Genomic DNA, 16473 nt, shown 5'->3' on the forward strand with positions numbered 1-16473 from the left:
TCAGGAAGATGGAGAGTTTTACATACAACAGTTCCCTTTTAAAGGAAAAACTTCACCACAATAATTTTTGTTAGTGTGCATATTGAATCTGTTAAACGACTTCATACAGTTCTTAACAGTTTTTTATGACTCAGTTCACATGTAAATATCTCAGGCGTAACTACATGATTATTTTAAATACAGTACATAATATACATTGAACTACTGTACTCACCAGAATTGTATTTCAGGAAAACTGCTATAGCCAGTGAAATAATTTTTCCACAACATGACACAGTAAATGCTGGATCAATCTGCAAAATTACAACTGAATAAGTTAATATTCTCTACCTACACCTAATATGTAGATATCTATGGATAACTGAGTCCTTAAATTTCAAACAGCAGATTAGAGTAACTTGTAGCATTTGGCTACTCTAAAGTAACTGTTCATTAAAACAGTATATTATACCTCAAGACAATATGGATGAAATTCCACAAAGTAAACAGCAACATGAACAAAAATGTATGCCTTTTAATAAAAATCTTATTTCTTCTATGACAAAAGAAAACACAAACACTGACACCATGTACACTGGTGCACTGACTTGCAGGAAGGAGCTAGCTATCACTGGATAATTGTCAATGGCTTGGTGCAATCATTCAAATACAAGGAAGAAGAGCTGTTGTGACTAAATGGGCAATTAGTTTTATTCTCTGTCATTTGATATTTCACTGACACCCAACAGAACAGCAAACAACACAATGTGTGACTATCTTCCCATAACAAACCTCTAGGTCTTACGACAATTACCCCACTGTCCACTAGGTCATCAATTAACAGAACAATGAAACTGTATTTAGCACAAAAAGTGTAACTTGTGGACCTATATAGTGTTGCAAGAAGGGAATGTCTTATTTGACCAAAAGTTTTTCATATGTGAGAAACAATTTCATGTAACTTCTACACGAGTTTGAAGTTTTATTCTATTGGTTTCTGGAGAAATCATCTTAAAGACTTGCCAACTGACAAGCAGACATGTTGGGTTGGGACATGTGACAGTAACTTCCTACTCTATCTTCCCAGCCATTTGTGCAGTGCAATTAAGGATAACAGCTGGGGAATAGCATTCACCTACATAGCACCAGACACTCTTCGATCAGGGCACTTCAAATTTCAGAAAGATAGTAATTTGTTTTCAAAGGAACGCTACTACCTATATCAAAATGCTTATTATAGCTAGAGGCATGAATTTTTTGATGTCCGTAAAAGCATATGCTAGCCGCTTTTATGTCAAATTTCCTACTAATTTTATGAAGCAGTTTTTCATTTGGCCTTACAAAGCTGAGTAAACCCAAATCCAGACCTTTCCACCACAGAAAAGATGACACCACCAGGACCCCATTGTTAGTAGCCAGTATTGCTAACCCTTAGATCATGAAAGCTGCCTACTGCGGAAAATTTTTGGGGCAGACAGTACAACAGCATACCATCACTCTTTAAAGTGTCATCTATATATGAAGGCCTATAATTCAACACCTTTCAAAATGACAAAAAACAATAGGTTATCAAGAAATGTTTGCGAATGGTACATGATACATGAGGTTCAGATTGTATTCTAACCCTAATTATGTATTTATTAAATTGCCATACAAGAGGGCTGTATAACGCCAGTATGTACTAAAAATACATGTATTCTTGTTTACATGTCACTAATCTGCATTTCTTGCAAATTGCATATCATCTGTACAGTCTTCACAATTGTGCTATTTTCACTACCCCATATACTGCATCTAATTTCCAACACAGGTCTTATCAGCATACACAATAAACTGGTCACCCTCAGGATACAACACACTAATAGTACGAGACTCCACCTCTTTTTGTGCTGATTCCATACAGTCAATTGGCACCACACATATTTCACAGACATTACTTGCAGAAGCAGTGCACAGTCACATGGCAGCACTGAAAAGTTTTGTATCACATACAGGGCTCCAAAGCAACCAATGTAATCTTTCACTGAAGTGACTAATAGTTTGTCCAGTGAACATATGTTTCACTCCTTTTCAATGCACATGACACTGTTTATCTAATAAATAAATCTAGAGACTGCCATTCCAACAAGAGATCATGAGAGACAATCTTTGTTGAGGACAAATTTAAAATATTTTAAAAGCAGTCTAGCAGCACACAAACTATGCTATGAGAGAAAAAAAATGTATACATACAGCACCAAGACAAACTTCTAGGTAGCCTCCCCATCACCCAAAGATAGTTGGGTATTTGACTTAGTTTTTGCAGCAACTTAACTGATGTTTGGCTTGTTGCCTTTCAGTACCTCCAGACACGAAAGTCTGTGAGCCATTTACATTTAAACTACTAAGCACTTTAGCCAAACAAGTCTGAAAGCATTCCAATACAGTAAGCCTCATTATGTTTCACTTGACACTCTTCATGTTAAGACTGAAGCATTTTTTAACACTGGACTTCACATAATATGTTAAGCCAGTTTCTCATGCCAGCACTGATGGCAAAACAATCAATTTCAAGGATAAAAGAGTGGGAGAAATGTGGGGTGGGGGTGGGGTGTTTCTATGAATGACTTCCTTATCACATTTATTCAGATTTGCAGTAACTTGAGGTAATAAAAGTGTGGCCTCTGAGGATCCAGTTGTTCTGTTCAACACCACAATGAATATGAAGCAGAGTTGCAGAAGAATGCACAATACAAATGTAGTTCAGCAGCTATCTGTGTGTATCTGCCTCTCCAGTCCCTTGACATGAGAGACCATAGGAGCGTTATTACACAAACTTGCAGCATACCCACTCAATATTTTTTCACATGGTTTTGTTTAATTGTGAACAATGCACCTCAAGTTGCAGAAAATCTTGCATCAAACAGGGTCCAAACCACAGAGGATTTAACTGTCACCTGATACTTCACTGTTGAGGCACTGCACCACACTGACACACATGAGGACTTAACTAATGAACAATGACAAGACAACTATGTAATCTACTGAAACTTTAAGCTTTACAGCCATAGCACAGTGATCCCTCTAGGTACAGTACAGCATTTTTATAATACCCAAGTAAAGCCCACACAAAGGGCAACAAAGTCTTCTGAAAGATCTCTTTGTTTAAAGCCACCAGGTTCTTCATCAGTACCATTTTTGATGACAATACAAATGCTGCAGTTGCACAGGAGAAGTTTCTCAACTGAGAGCAACAAAACCACTTGAGGGTCATGCTCGTGCAGAAATTTGAGGATGGAGGTATTCCAAACACTACATGCAGAAGATGTGGATAAATTCACTGTGCATATTAGTATTTCCCAAGTTTATGAGTCTGACAATGTGACAATCCTGAGTGAGGGAATTTATGTGCTTGTTCTCTTTACAGGTCAAGGGAACAACTACAACATACTTCCACAAACCAGGACGAGGGAAATCAGCAGGAGAGTGATACTCTAGTAGTTCTTCCAATTTCAATCCCACATTTGCCCTTTTTGACCATGCCTGCACAGTATGTGATATCAGATACTCATCTTTGGCCAAGAAACAGGGAAATTACTAAATCTTACAGAGCACAGCCACACCTCAAAGTGCAAGCTGTTGAATTTGTTAAACCCTCAGTGTCTCAAGACGTAAAAGTACAGGCAGGAGCTGATGTTGGCACTGGGGAATTCGAACTGCACAACTTTGGATGACCTCAGGTATGACTTTTTTTAAAGTCTACAAATCTTCCAAACCTGAAAGGCTAACCACCAACATCAGACGCAGCAAGGTGGCATAATTGCGATCCTACCATGAAGTGCAATCTTGGTCGGGAAAGAAAAGGGATCCAAGCCAGTAGGGCTGAAAGAGAAACTTATTATGGTTGTTTCCCCGCAACGATGACAAAGGATGTGGTACCACGCACGCCACTCAAGATGGTTTCCAGTGCATGCAAAACAGGATGAACAGCAGTATGTGGATGTTGCAAATCTGGACTGAACTGCTCCTTGATTTGCAGACAGTGTTGTGAGTTATCTTGCGAGAATGTCCCAGAAATTCAGCTCAAAGAGGATGAGGAAGAGATTGAAGATGTGTTCGAGGATGAGGAAATTGGCGAAGGTACCACAGTGGATCCTGAAGGTTGGACGCTGGTCTGGGGCCTGCCACAGTGTCCCAAACAACTTCAATGGAATTTAAATTTGATAAAATTTAAATCTCCAATATTTAAATTGTGTTTTTATATTAGCATGCCATTTTATTTGTTCATTTGTATAGATTTTTATATTATTCATACGTAAAAATTCATATTAGCCCTTACTATGTACTTCATTTTTATTTTAGCAACCCACTCTTACCAATTAATGGATTAAAATACACATAATGAAGAAAATTACGAAGATACAAATAGAAAACACGAATGTGGTCATTAAAGAGTCATCTTCCCACTGGAAATTTCATTTCACTGAATAACTTTAAAAAACGACCAACCAACAAAATGGAATTACTTTAGCTTTCAAGTGTATGAGCACCTAATAGTGCCTGAAACTGGAAAAAACAGATGCTTTTGTAACATTAAATTTTATGCTCTACAACTTCGACAACCTCTTATTCTTCATTTGGACTAGCCTTTTTGTTTTACAGGCGTTTGAACAGACTTTTTAATGAAGATGGTAAAAATGAATGAAATTTGACAACTGATTGTCACCAAATGGCTGCACCAATTCTGACATTTAGAGAGGTCATTTGATGCAAAATTTATGGCTCTTTCATTTTGGTAATAGCAAAATTTTCAGTAGGATGCATAATTTCCAAGTAATAGGTGAAAACCTGGAAAGTGCCAAAATTTTTTTTTTCTTTATTTATCATCAAAAAGTTATCCTGAGGGTTTTGGAGGTCGAAAACTTGCATTCTAAATACTCTCAACTGCATGCACAGGATAAAAAATAAAATCATCTACCTCATTTTTGCAAGCAAAAAGTACCCCGTTACTGGACTAAAAATCTATGGCTACTGTTTATATGAAAAGACATTGACATTTATGAATATTTGGTAATTTGAAAGTAAAGGTGGTTTTTGAAACAGTTTTGGAATAATATTCCCATTAACTTACTGAGAGAACTGTTGAAATTGTTTCCAATACCAAACACAGGAATTCAGTTGTATACTGGTTCACCATTACCAAAAGCCCATCCATAACTGCAGGCAAGACTGCTTTAAGACAATTAATATTCTGAGAATTCTTCAGATGTGTGCAGAACCCGTATACTGCCCTGAAATGAAAAATTAAAGTAGTAATCAACTGAGTTTTTATTTTAAAATACTAAATGACATATGCCTAAATTAATACACAATAACTGCACACGATTAGAAGTCCACATTCAGGCCATACATACAGTTATCAAAACAATAGCCATGTCCAATTTACCAATAGTTAATATAGCAAGTGATCATCTTTCATTTGCCCCTTATGCAAAATGTATGCTGGCAACAGGTTGATTGTTCTGCAGCCAGCTTCAAATGCCAGTTCTCTAAATTCTCAATACTGTTACTTGAAAAGAACATCCATCACCTTCCCTATAGAGATTCTTATTTGAGTTCCCGAAGCATCAAAGTAACACCTGCATGTTGTTTGAACCTACCAGCAACAAATCTGGCAGCCCATCTCTGAACTGCTTCGATGTCTTCCTTTAATCTGACCTGGTACAGATCCCAAACACACTAGCAGCACTCAAGAACAGGTTGCAGAATCATTCTAAATGTGGTCACCTTCACAGATGAACCACATTTTCGTAAAATTCTTATAATAAACTAAAGTTGGCCATTCGCCCTCCCTACCCCAAGCCTCACACGCTCTCTCCATTTTGTATCACTTTGCAACATTACACCCAGATATTAAAATGACATCTGAATATTATGGGTTTGTTTTTCCTACTAATTCACATTAACTTATATTTTTTTACATTTAGAGCTAGCTGCCATTTATCACACTACCTAGAAATTTTATCTAATTTGTCTTGTATCCCCCTGCAGTCACTTAGCACCACAATCTTCCTGTACAGCAGAGCACGATCAGCAAACTGCTGCAGACTGCCACTCACCCTGTTCGTCAGATCATTTTTTGTATATGGAGAACAACAGTGATTCTACCCCACTTCCCTGGGGTACTCACAATGACCATCATCATCATCATCATCATCAGGAGAATGCACTGGGTTCTATTACCTAAGAAGTCTTCGAACCACTCACATATCTGGGAACCTATTCCGTATGCTTGTACTTGCATGAACAGTCTGCAGTGGGATACCGTGCCAAACACTTTTCAGAAATCTAGGAGTATGGAATCAGCCTGCTACTCTTCATCCATGGTTCACAGTGGATCTTTTGAGGTAAGGGCAAGCTGGGTTTCACATGAGCAATGCTTTCTAAAACCATGCCGATTCTTGGATGTATGATTTTCGGTCTCTAGGAAATTTATTATATTCAAACTCTGAATATGCTCTAGAATTCTGCAGCCGACAGGTGTTAAGAATATTTGTCAAATTTTGCAGGTTCGTTCTTTTACCCTTCTTATATAAAGGAGTCATTGAGCCTTTATTCCAGTCACTTGGGACTTTGCACTGGGCGAGATATTCACAATAAATGCAAGCTAAGTAAGGGGCCAAAGCTGTGGGACACTCTTCGTAAAACTGAACTGAGATTCCATCCAGACCTGGAGACTTCCGTTTTCAACTCCAATTGTTTCTCTACGTCAGATATGCTTCTTGTTATATTGTACATCCGGGATTGTGCGATGGTCAAATGACAATGTGTTTGTACAATTCTCCTGCGTGACCAATTTTATAATACAGAATTTAGAACTTTGGCTTTCATTTTGCTATTTTCAAATGCCACACTAGACTTTTCAACGAGTGACTGGATGGAAGCCTTAGACCCACTTAGCAATTTTACAGAAGACCAGAATTTTCTCAGGTTCTTGGCCCGATCTTTTGCTACAGTATGACTGTGGTGGTAGTTGTATGCTTTTTGCACATAGATCTTTTCACAGATGCACAAATCTCTACCAACCTTTGCCTGTCTTCATTTGCAGGTTCTTTTGTGAATCAATCGTACAAGAACCTTTGCTTCCTCAGCATTTTCTGAAACTGTATGCTAAGCCACATGCTAGGTTAGAGGGTCTCGGAAAACATAAAAAGGTCTTCAGTCTCAAAGGATGCAGCTTGAACACAGGAAGAACATAGATCCAGGAGCCATCGGTGTAACAGTTGTAAACTGTCGTCGCTGTGTTGAGAAAGTACCAGAGCTTCAAATACTAATAGAAAGCACCAATTCTCAAATCGCTATAGGTACTGAAGGCTGGCTAAAGCCGGGGATAACTTCAGCCAAAATTTTTGCAAAGAATCACACTGTGTTCAGGAAGGATACACTAAACACAGTTGATCGTGGCATGTTTGTTGCTATTAGAAGAAGTTTATCTTTTAACAAAACTGAAGTAGATAGTTCCTGCAAGTTAGTATGGGCTGAGGTCATTCTTGGCAAACAGAATAAAATAATAATTGGATCCTCCTGCCAAGCTCCCAAATCAAGATGATACAACTGGTGAAAGGTTCAATGAAAACCAGAGTTTAATTTCAAACACATACCCAACTCATACAATTATAATTAGTGGTGACTTTCAATTTACCCTTGATATATTGGTGAAAATACATGTTTAAATCTGGAGGTACACACAAGACAACATCCAAAATTGTTCTACACATAGTCTCTGGAAATTATTTCAAGCAGTTAGTTCATGAGCCCACGTGAATAGTAAACGGTTGTGAAAATACACTTGACCTCTTACAAACAATTCTGAGGTAAAAAAAAAAAAGGCCGATAACTTCCTGAGAGTCACTCTCCACTTGTTCCAAATTAACAATGTAAGTGTTGCCCAGATGTGGCTTGAATGCAAAGAAACAGTATCAACAGCAGTTGAGAGATTTATACCAAATAAATTAAATGACAGAGCTGATCCCCTTGGTACACAAATTGTGTCAGAACACTAGCAGAAACGAAAAAAGCATGTCAAATTTAAATGACTGCAAAATCTCCAAAACTGGTGCTCTTTCACACAAGCTTGAAAATCATGTGAGATACTTATAATAGCTTCCACAACAAAACTTTTTGAAACCAGGCAGAAAATACAAAGAGATTCTTATCATATGTAAAATATGACAACGGCAAGACCAAATCAATGCCTTCTCTACACAATAGCAATGGAAATAATATCGATGACAGTGCTGCTAATGCACAGTTACTAAACACAGCTTTCCAAAATTCTTTCACCACAAAAGATAAAGTAAATATTCTAGAATTAGAACCAAGAACAGCTGACAACATGAGTAACTTAGAAGCAGATAGCCTCTGAGTAATGAAGCAACTTTAATCACTTAATGAAAGCAAGTCTTCTAGTCCAGACTGTATACCAATTAGGTTCCTTTCAGTATACACTGATTCAATAGCTCCATACTCATCATATACAATTGCTCACTAGACAAAAGATCCATACCCAAAAACTGAGAAGTTGCACACATTACAGCAATATTCAAAAAAGACAGTATGATTAAGCCACTACATTACAGGCCCACATAATTAATGTTGATATGCAGCAGGATTTTGGAACATATATTGTGTTCGAACATGATAAATTACCTTGAAGAGAACCATCTACTGACACACGGTCAACAAGTCACATGAAATGTTGGGTGCTACTGACATGGGATTTCAAATTAATTCCATCTTTCTAGATTTCCAGAGAGAGACTGTACCACGCAAGTAGTTTGTATTGAAACTGTGGGCTTATAAACTGAAGTGCCAAAGAAACTGGTACACCTGCCTAATACCATGTAGATCCCCCACGAGCACACAGAAGAGCCGCAACACGACATGGCATGAATTTTACTAATGCCTGCAGTAGTGCTGGAGGGGACTGACACCACGAATCCTGCAAGGCTGCCAATAAATGCAAGGCTGTCAATAAATGCGTAAGAGTATGATGGGATGGAGATCTTTTCTGAACAGCGCATTGCAAGGCATCCAAGATATGCTCAATAATGTTCATGTCTGGGGACTTTGGTGGCCAGAAGAGTGTTCCTGGAGTTACTCTGAAGCAATTCAGGATGTGTGGGGTGTCTGTCCTGCTGGAATTGCCCAAGTCCACTGAAATGAACAATGGACATGAATGGATGCAGGTGGTCAGAAAGGTCACTTATGTACATGTAACCTGTCATAGTCTGATCTAGATGTATCGGGGATCCCATATCACTCCAACTGCACATGCCCCACACCATTACAGAGCATCTACCAGCTTGAAGTAACATGTTTACAGTCATCAACAGTTCAATGTCAGTGTTGACGGGCACAGGTGAGGTGTCAAGCTTTGTGTCTTGCAGTCCTCAAGGGTACACGAGTGGGCCTTCATCTCCGAAAGCCATGAAATGCTTGTGTGGGTAAATCCCCACTTCACTGCTACCTCGTAGATGCTGTGTCCCATCACTCATGCGCTGACTACACCACCACATTTAAACTCACTCAAATCTTTATAACCTGTAATTGTAGCAGCAGAAACCTAACAACTGTACCAGACACTTGTTGTCTTATGTAGGTGTTGCTGACCGCAGCACTGTGTTCTGCCTGTTTACATAGCTATGTATTTGAATATTCTTGACTATACCAGTTTCTTTGGCATTTCAGTGTATAATAATATCTCAGTCATGTGACTGGATTTGTCATTTCCTCTCAGAGGTGTCACAGTTCGTAGTAATTGACGGACAGTCATCAAGTAGAACAGAAGTGGTGTCTGGCATTCCCCAAGGTGGTGTTTTAGGCCCTCTGTTGTTCCATATCTATATGAACAATTTAAGAGACACACTGAGCAGTTGTCTTAGGTTGGTTGCAGATGATGACATTTATCATCTACTAAAGTCATAAGAATATCAAAATTACAAGATCATTGAGAAAACATACAGTAAAATCCCACTTTTACACTTTTCAAGTGACTTTAAGAAAATGCTGTATGATGAAGGAAAATGTAAAATGTGGGAAATTATGTTTTAAGCTGTAGATACCCCCTTGCACTTTACGTATGATGTGTACATAACAGGCATCAAAATACTTTTTGGGGACTTTATTACCTACTAAAGGTTTATTATCTAATAAAAATGGCAGATGTAAATGGAACTGGTAACTGTCTGGGAAGTAGGAACATTTGATCCAATTCCGTATGTCATAATCTATGGTTTCGAAAGTCCACAGCTGTCGTTCATTATTTAAATAATGAAATATCGCACTAGTTACATTTTTTCATGCTTAGCACGACACACTTTTAGAATTTCTTTTTCTTGCTGTCACGTGCAAATACATACTTTGTGTGGTGTCTGAATATGTGTTATTCTGCATCTCTTCCACTGTAGTTGTATTTTTGAGATTATTGGGTACTGTGCCTCATCAGTTGTGTAGGAACATTTAAGGCAACTTTATTTATAAACAATATTTTTAGCAAGCTGGTAGCATCATAAATATAATTAATTTACAATCCACTTCTACACCTCTTTCTAATGCTGAGGACTCTTACTATGACAGTGTAATGCACCTGCCCTCTTTAAATTTCTGAGGGAGAGCAAGTTTAACAACCAATTTTGGGGTTGTCAGAAGGTAACAACAAACACAACATACAGTAATCTGAATAGGACTGCATATCAGAATTCTGTATAGAACTGTTATTTGCAGTGATTCCAGTGTGTTTCCACTTCAGTGTTCAGACAACATGGGCTCTAACTAGAGTTGCTACAGAATAGGGAATAAACCGAACAGACACTGCCAAGGACATCCTGCTTTCAAACTAAGGTAAGTACATGCACACACAACATATGTAATATCAGTCTTCCAGAAGCAGTAGGATGGACAGTTCACTACAAGATCCATTATTTGGGCTCATGTTAGAATGCTGAACAGCTTTGGAAACAGGTACAATTCCACCAACCTAAGATGTAACTTCAAACTGAATGGAAGGTAAGAGACTGGCACCCATAGTGGATTGGAGTAAGGGCACTATGATATGTAACACATTCATTTGCAGAATTTGGCAACTGAAGTTAATTTTTGACCAATTAAATTAATCTACAGATATTCTTTCTTTAGGAAAGTAATCTGAATGGTATAGTTGGTTGGTTGGTTGTTTGAGGTTAAAGGGACCAAACAGCAAGGTCATCAGTCCCTTGTTTCAAATAGACTCCATTCTGCTAACGGGACATCTCAGAAAAGTCAGAACAATAAAACGGAAAAAGGGGAAACGTAAAAGGGCAGTCACGTTGTCAATAGTAAAAACAAATGAGGGAAGTTGGCAAGAGAACGAACCCAACACTATGCTGAAGCAGCATAGGCAAGACCACCTGTGACTTAAAAGGTACAACTGCTATAATGCAGAAAGTACGTATGGGAATAGAAAAACTAACCAAGCCTTAAAAAGAAGAGGTAAAAACAGAGTAAAAGGGAAAGAAAAGAGGATTCCGGTCAGGGAGGTGAATCGGGAATCTCTGAACACTGCCTACAGTGGGAGACACCCAAACACTCACCGCCCTGCCCCAACACCAGAGGGAGATTAAAAACTTTAAAACTGAGAATAAAAACCACTCTCCCGGAGGAAACCTAGAACCAGAGAGACCATCCGGGAATCGTCAGCCAACATCAAAGGTAAAGTGTGGGGGAGTCTGTACTTAGCACGCAGAGCCAAAAGAAGGGGGCATTCAACCAAAATGTGGGCCACTGACTGGAAGGCTCCACAACCACATAGCGGGGGTGGCTCATCACGCAAAAGGAAACCATGGGTCAGCCTGGTATGGCCAATGCGGAGACGACACAGTGTGGTCGAGTCCTTGCGGGAGAGGCGAAAGGAAGAACGCCATGGGCCTGGATTCACCTTAATGGCACGAAGTTTATTAGACAGTGGAGTAGCCTCCCAAGAATTGGCCCATGACTGTGCAAAGTGGGATTTGATGTGAAGCCGTAAATCTGCTGCAGGAGGGGTTACAGAAAACGGGGGGTAAGTAACTGCTCCCCCAGCCAAACGATCAGCGAGCTCATTACCCGGGATACCCACATGGCCCGGGACCCATAGGAAGTCAATGGAACAGGCAGCACGGTGAAGATCAGCGAGATGGTCATGGATGGCAGAGACCAAGGGATGGCGCGAAAAACACCGGTCAACAGCAAGAAGGCCACTCATCGAGTCCGTACATAACAAAACGCGGTTTTGTTGGGATTGTTTAATAAAGGTAAGGGCCCGGGAAATTGCAATCAGTTCCGCAGTAAACACCCCACATGAGGGTGGCAGTAGATGATTTTCCGTTCCAACAAAGGACGTGAAGGCATACCCAACATGATCAGCAGATTTAGAACCATCAGTGTAAAAAACAACAGCATCCCGAAACTCCCATAAAATTTGGCGGAAAAAGGAACGGAACACCACCGGGGGGATGGAATCTTTCGGACCGCGGCGGAGATCCATCCGAATTCGAGGCCGAGGAAGTAACCAAGGAGGGGTGGAGGTGAGGGAGCGAGGAAGACAGGACAAAGAAGGAAGCCGAAAATCACGGTTAAGAGACGCAAGGCGCAGTCCAACCGGTAAACCCGCCCGAGGGCGGGAGTCAGGCGGGCGACGTCCATGGTCTGGGAATAGGATAGAATAGGAAGGATGAGCGGGAGAAGAACGGATAGTAAGGGCATAAGACACCAGAAGCTGGGACCGCCGAACAGAAAGGGGGGGGATCCCAGCTTCAACCAGGAGACTATCAACAGGGCTAGTAGGGAAGGCACCGGTGGCCAAACGGATACCACGATGGTGGACCGGATCCAGCACGTGCAGCGTGGAAGGAGCAGCTGAACCATAAACTTGACAACCATAGTCCAAACGTGACAGAACTAGAGCACGATAAAGACGGAGGAGGAGGGAACGGTCCGCACCCCAAGAGGAGTGGGCAAGGAAGCGAAGGACATTGAGTTTACGGAAACATCCTACCTTCAGGAGTCTGATATGGGGCAGCCAAGTGAGCTTGTTGTCGAAAAGAAGACCTAGGAAACGAAACTGTGGAACCACAGGCAATCTTTGTGCAGCGAGATAGAGCTCTGGATCAGGGTGGACCGTAGTACGGCGACAGAAGTGGACCACCCGCGATTTTAAAGGAGAGAATTGAAACCCGTGTGAGAGGGTCCATGCAGAGGCACGCCGTATAGCCACCTGGAGCTGCCGTTCTGCAGATGGCATCGAGGAGGAACTAACCCAAATGCAGAAATCATCCACATACAGGGCAGGGGCGACCAAGGGACCGACAGAGGCCACAAGTCCATCGATAGCAATGAGGAAAAGAAGGACACTCAAGACAGAACCCTGTGGGATGCCCGTCTCCTGGGTCCGTGGAGAACTAAAAGCAGTACCAACTCAAACTCTGAATGACCGATGGATCAGGAACTGGCGGATAAAAATCGGGAGTGGGCCCCGAAGACCCCACTGATGAAGGGTTAGTAAGATGTGATGGCGCCAGGCCGTGTCATAGGCCTTGCGAAGGTCAAAAAACACTGCAACCAAATGGCGGCGCTGGGAAAAAGCCTGCCGAACTGCGGATTCCAAGCGAAGTAAATGATCGATTGGAGATCGTCCCTCTCGAAAGCCACACTGGTAAGGGGACAATAGATCCCGAGATTCGAGGACCCAAGTGAGCCGACGGGCTACCAGCCGTTCAAGTAACTTACAACCAACATTGGTCAAACTAATTGGCCGATAGCTGTCAACAGATAGGGGGTTCTGACCAGGCTTAAGGACAGGAACCACAATGCTATCCCTCCACTGAGAAGGGAAGTCACCCTGGAGCCAGATACGGTTAAACACCCGAAGAAGATGGTGCCGTTGTGGAGCACTGAGATGTTGAAGCAGCTGGTTATGAATGGAATCTGGGCCAGGGGCCGTATCGTGAGAAGAAGATAGAGCAGAAAGAAATTCCCATTCAGTGAAAGGTTCGTTGTAAGATTCTGACTCACAAGTGGTGAAACATAAGGTGACAGCTTCAGCCTGCTGTTTTTGATGAAGGAAAGCAGCTGGATAGGAGGCCGACGCTGATGCCACTGCAAAATGGGTCGCAAGATGTTCTGCGAGAACTAATGGGTCCGTACAAATGCCATCTGGGAGGTGAAGGCCTGGGAGGGTGGACTGCCAATGGCAACCTTGGAGAGAGCGAAGTGTAGCCCATACCCGTGACAGAGGGACAGTGGAACCAAGGGAAGAAACGAATCGTTCCCAACATATCCGCTTGCTCTGTTTGATTAAATAACGGGCTTTAGCGTGAAGGCGCTTAAAGGTAGAAAGGCTGGCTACAGATGGGTGCCTCTTAAAGTGTTGCAAAGCTCGACGGCGATCACGGATGGCAATGGCAATGGCCGTACTCCACCACGGGACTTGCCGACGACGAAATTGTCCAGATGAGCGCGGGACAGCAAGGTTAGCAGCGCGAACAATCGCGTCAGACACGTCACGTAGGACGTCATCAATACAACCCGACAAAGAGGGAGAAAACTCGACCTGTGCAGTATATAGAGGCCAATCGGCGCAGTGGAAAGACCAACGAGGTAACCTCTCCATCGGGGAGCGGGAAGGGAGCGTGATAATCAACGGGAAATGGTCACTATCACAAAGGTCGTCATGTGGCGACCAGTGTAATGAAGGGAGGAGAGAGGGAGAAGAAAGAGAAAGATCAATGGCAGAAAAGGTACCATGACCAGCACTGAAATGAGTAGGGGAGCCATCATTAAGAAGGCACAGGTCGTGGTCTGCAATAAATTGGTCTATAAGAAGACCTCGTCTAGATGGAAAGGCACTGCCCCACAAAGGATGATGAGCATTAAAATCCCCAAGGAGGAGGAAGGGAGGAGGAAGTTGCTGAAGACGGGCAGTTAAGGCAGCAGGTGTAAGAGTCCTGTCAGGAGGGAGATAAAGATTGCATACTGTGACTGCAGAGTCTAAGTGGACCCTAACAGCAACCGCTTCCAATGTAGTTTGGAGAGGAATCCACGTGCTAGCAATGTCTGTACGGACCAACATACAAACGCCACCAGAAGCCCGCAAGGGTCCGACCCGATTTCGACAGAAAACACAGAACCCACGGAGGGTCGGTGAGTGAGCATCAGTAAAATGAGATTCCTGGAGAACCACACAAGCTGCTGAGTAGGACGAAAGAAGGGATTTCAATTCCGGAAGGTGACGATAGTAGCCATTACAATTCCATTGGAGAACCACAGAACGATGGTTTAAATGAGGGCTGAACACGCTAAATCCAGTCATACCGCCGGGTCCCCACCCGTCACCGACAAGGAGGGGGCGACATCCATAAACGACAGGTCAGAATCCGGTTGTGAAGTCTGGGAAGGGACCTCCGGTGACACCAGAGGCTCTTTGTCCCGGGACTTACGTTTCTTCTTCTTTTCAGGCTGAGATCGAGGAGGGCTGTGTGGCATAATGGAGCCAGCTGCAGCAAGATGAGGAACAGAAAGAGACCGGGCGACCTGGGGGCCGATAGACCGCGGCTCTCGCGGTCGCCGCGCTGCAGCAGACCTTTGACCTGGAAGGTGCCGGGAAGGGGCATCCCGGGAGAGGCGCCCTTGACCGGCAGACGCCGAAGGAGTGGGACACTTCTCCGGCTGGGGAGGGGGAGCAGCGCCCAGAGGAGAAGGTGTGGGAGCCGCAGGGGAGGGGGGAAGGAGAGGGGTCCGGGATGGGGGTAAGGAAGGGGGAGGAAGGGATGAAGATGTAACCAAGGCGTAACTAGATGTCATGGACACAGGGTGCAATCGTGCATATTTCTTACGGGCCTCTGTGTAGCTTAAACGATCAAGGGACTTCTACTCCTGTATCTTTTTTTCTTTCTTATGGACTGGGCAATCTGCTGAACGTGGAGAATGACTACCATGACAATTTACACATACAGGAGGGGGAACACAGGGACTCCCCTCATGGAGTGGACGTCCACAGTCACCACAGAGAGGGTCCTGGGAACAGCGAGAAGACATGTGGCCAAAACGCAAGCACTTAAAACACCGCATAGGAGGTGGGATGTACGGCTTCACATCACAGCGATAGACCATAATCTTAACTTTCTCAGGAAGGGTATCCCCTTCAAAGGCCAGGATAAAGGCACCAGTATCAATACAATTATCTTTAGGACCCTTCTGAACACGCCGAACAAAGTGAACACCCCGCCGTCCGAGATTGTCCCGAAGTTCCTCATCAGTTTGAAGGATGAGGTCTCTGTGAAAAATCACACCTTGTACCATATTTAGAGACTGGTGAGGGGTAACGGACACGGGTATTGTGCCAAGATGGGTACAGGCACGAAGGGCCGCAGATTGGGCAGCCGAAGCAGTTTTTATCAGCAACGAACCTGACCGCATCTTGCTCAGGGAGTCCACTTCGCC

At 42.5% G+C, this 16473-nt stretch overlaps 1 protein-coding gene across 1 annotated transcript in view; it reads right to left on the reverse strand.

Moving 5' to 3' along the window:
- LOC124722121 (importin-9) overlaps window positions 1–16473 on the reverse strand; it is a 147894-nt gene that overhangs the window by 39862 nt on the left and 91559 nt on the right. Inside the window, exons 11-12 of the mRNA XM_047247326.1 lie at window positions 5090–5249; window positions 215–293 (exon numbers count right to left, since the gene is read on the reverse strand). Of these exons, the coding sequence (XP_047103282.1) occupies window positions 215–293; window positions 5090–5249 (239 nt within the window). The remainder of the gene's footprint in view (window positions 1–214; window positions 294–5089; window positions 5250–16473) is intronic.

The sequence above is a fragment of the Schistocerca piceifrons genome, chromosome X (genome assembly GCF_021461385.2).
Source record: "Schistocerca piceifrons isolate TAMUIC-IGC-003096 chromosome X, iqSchPice1.1, whole genome shotgun sequence".
In the NCBI taxonomy this organism is placed as follows: Eukaryota; Metazoa; Arthropoda; class Insecta; order Orthoptera; family Acrididae; genus Schistocerca; species Schistocerca piceifrons.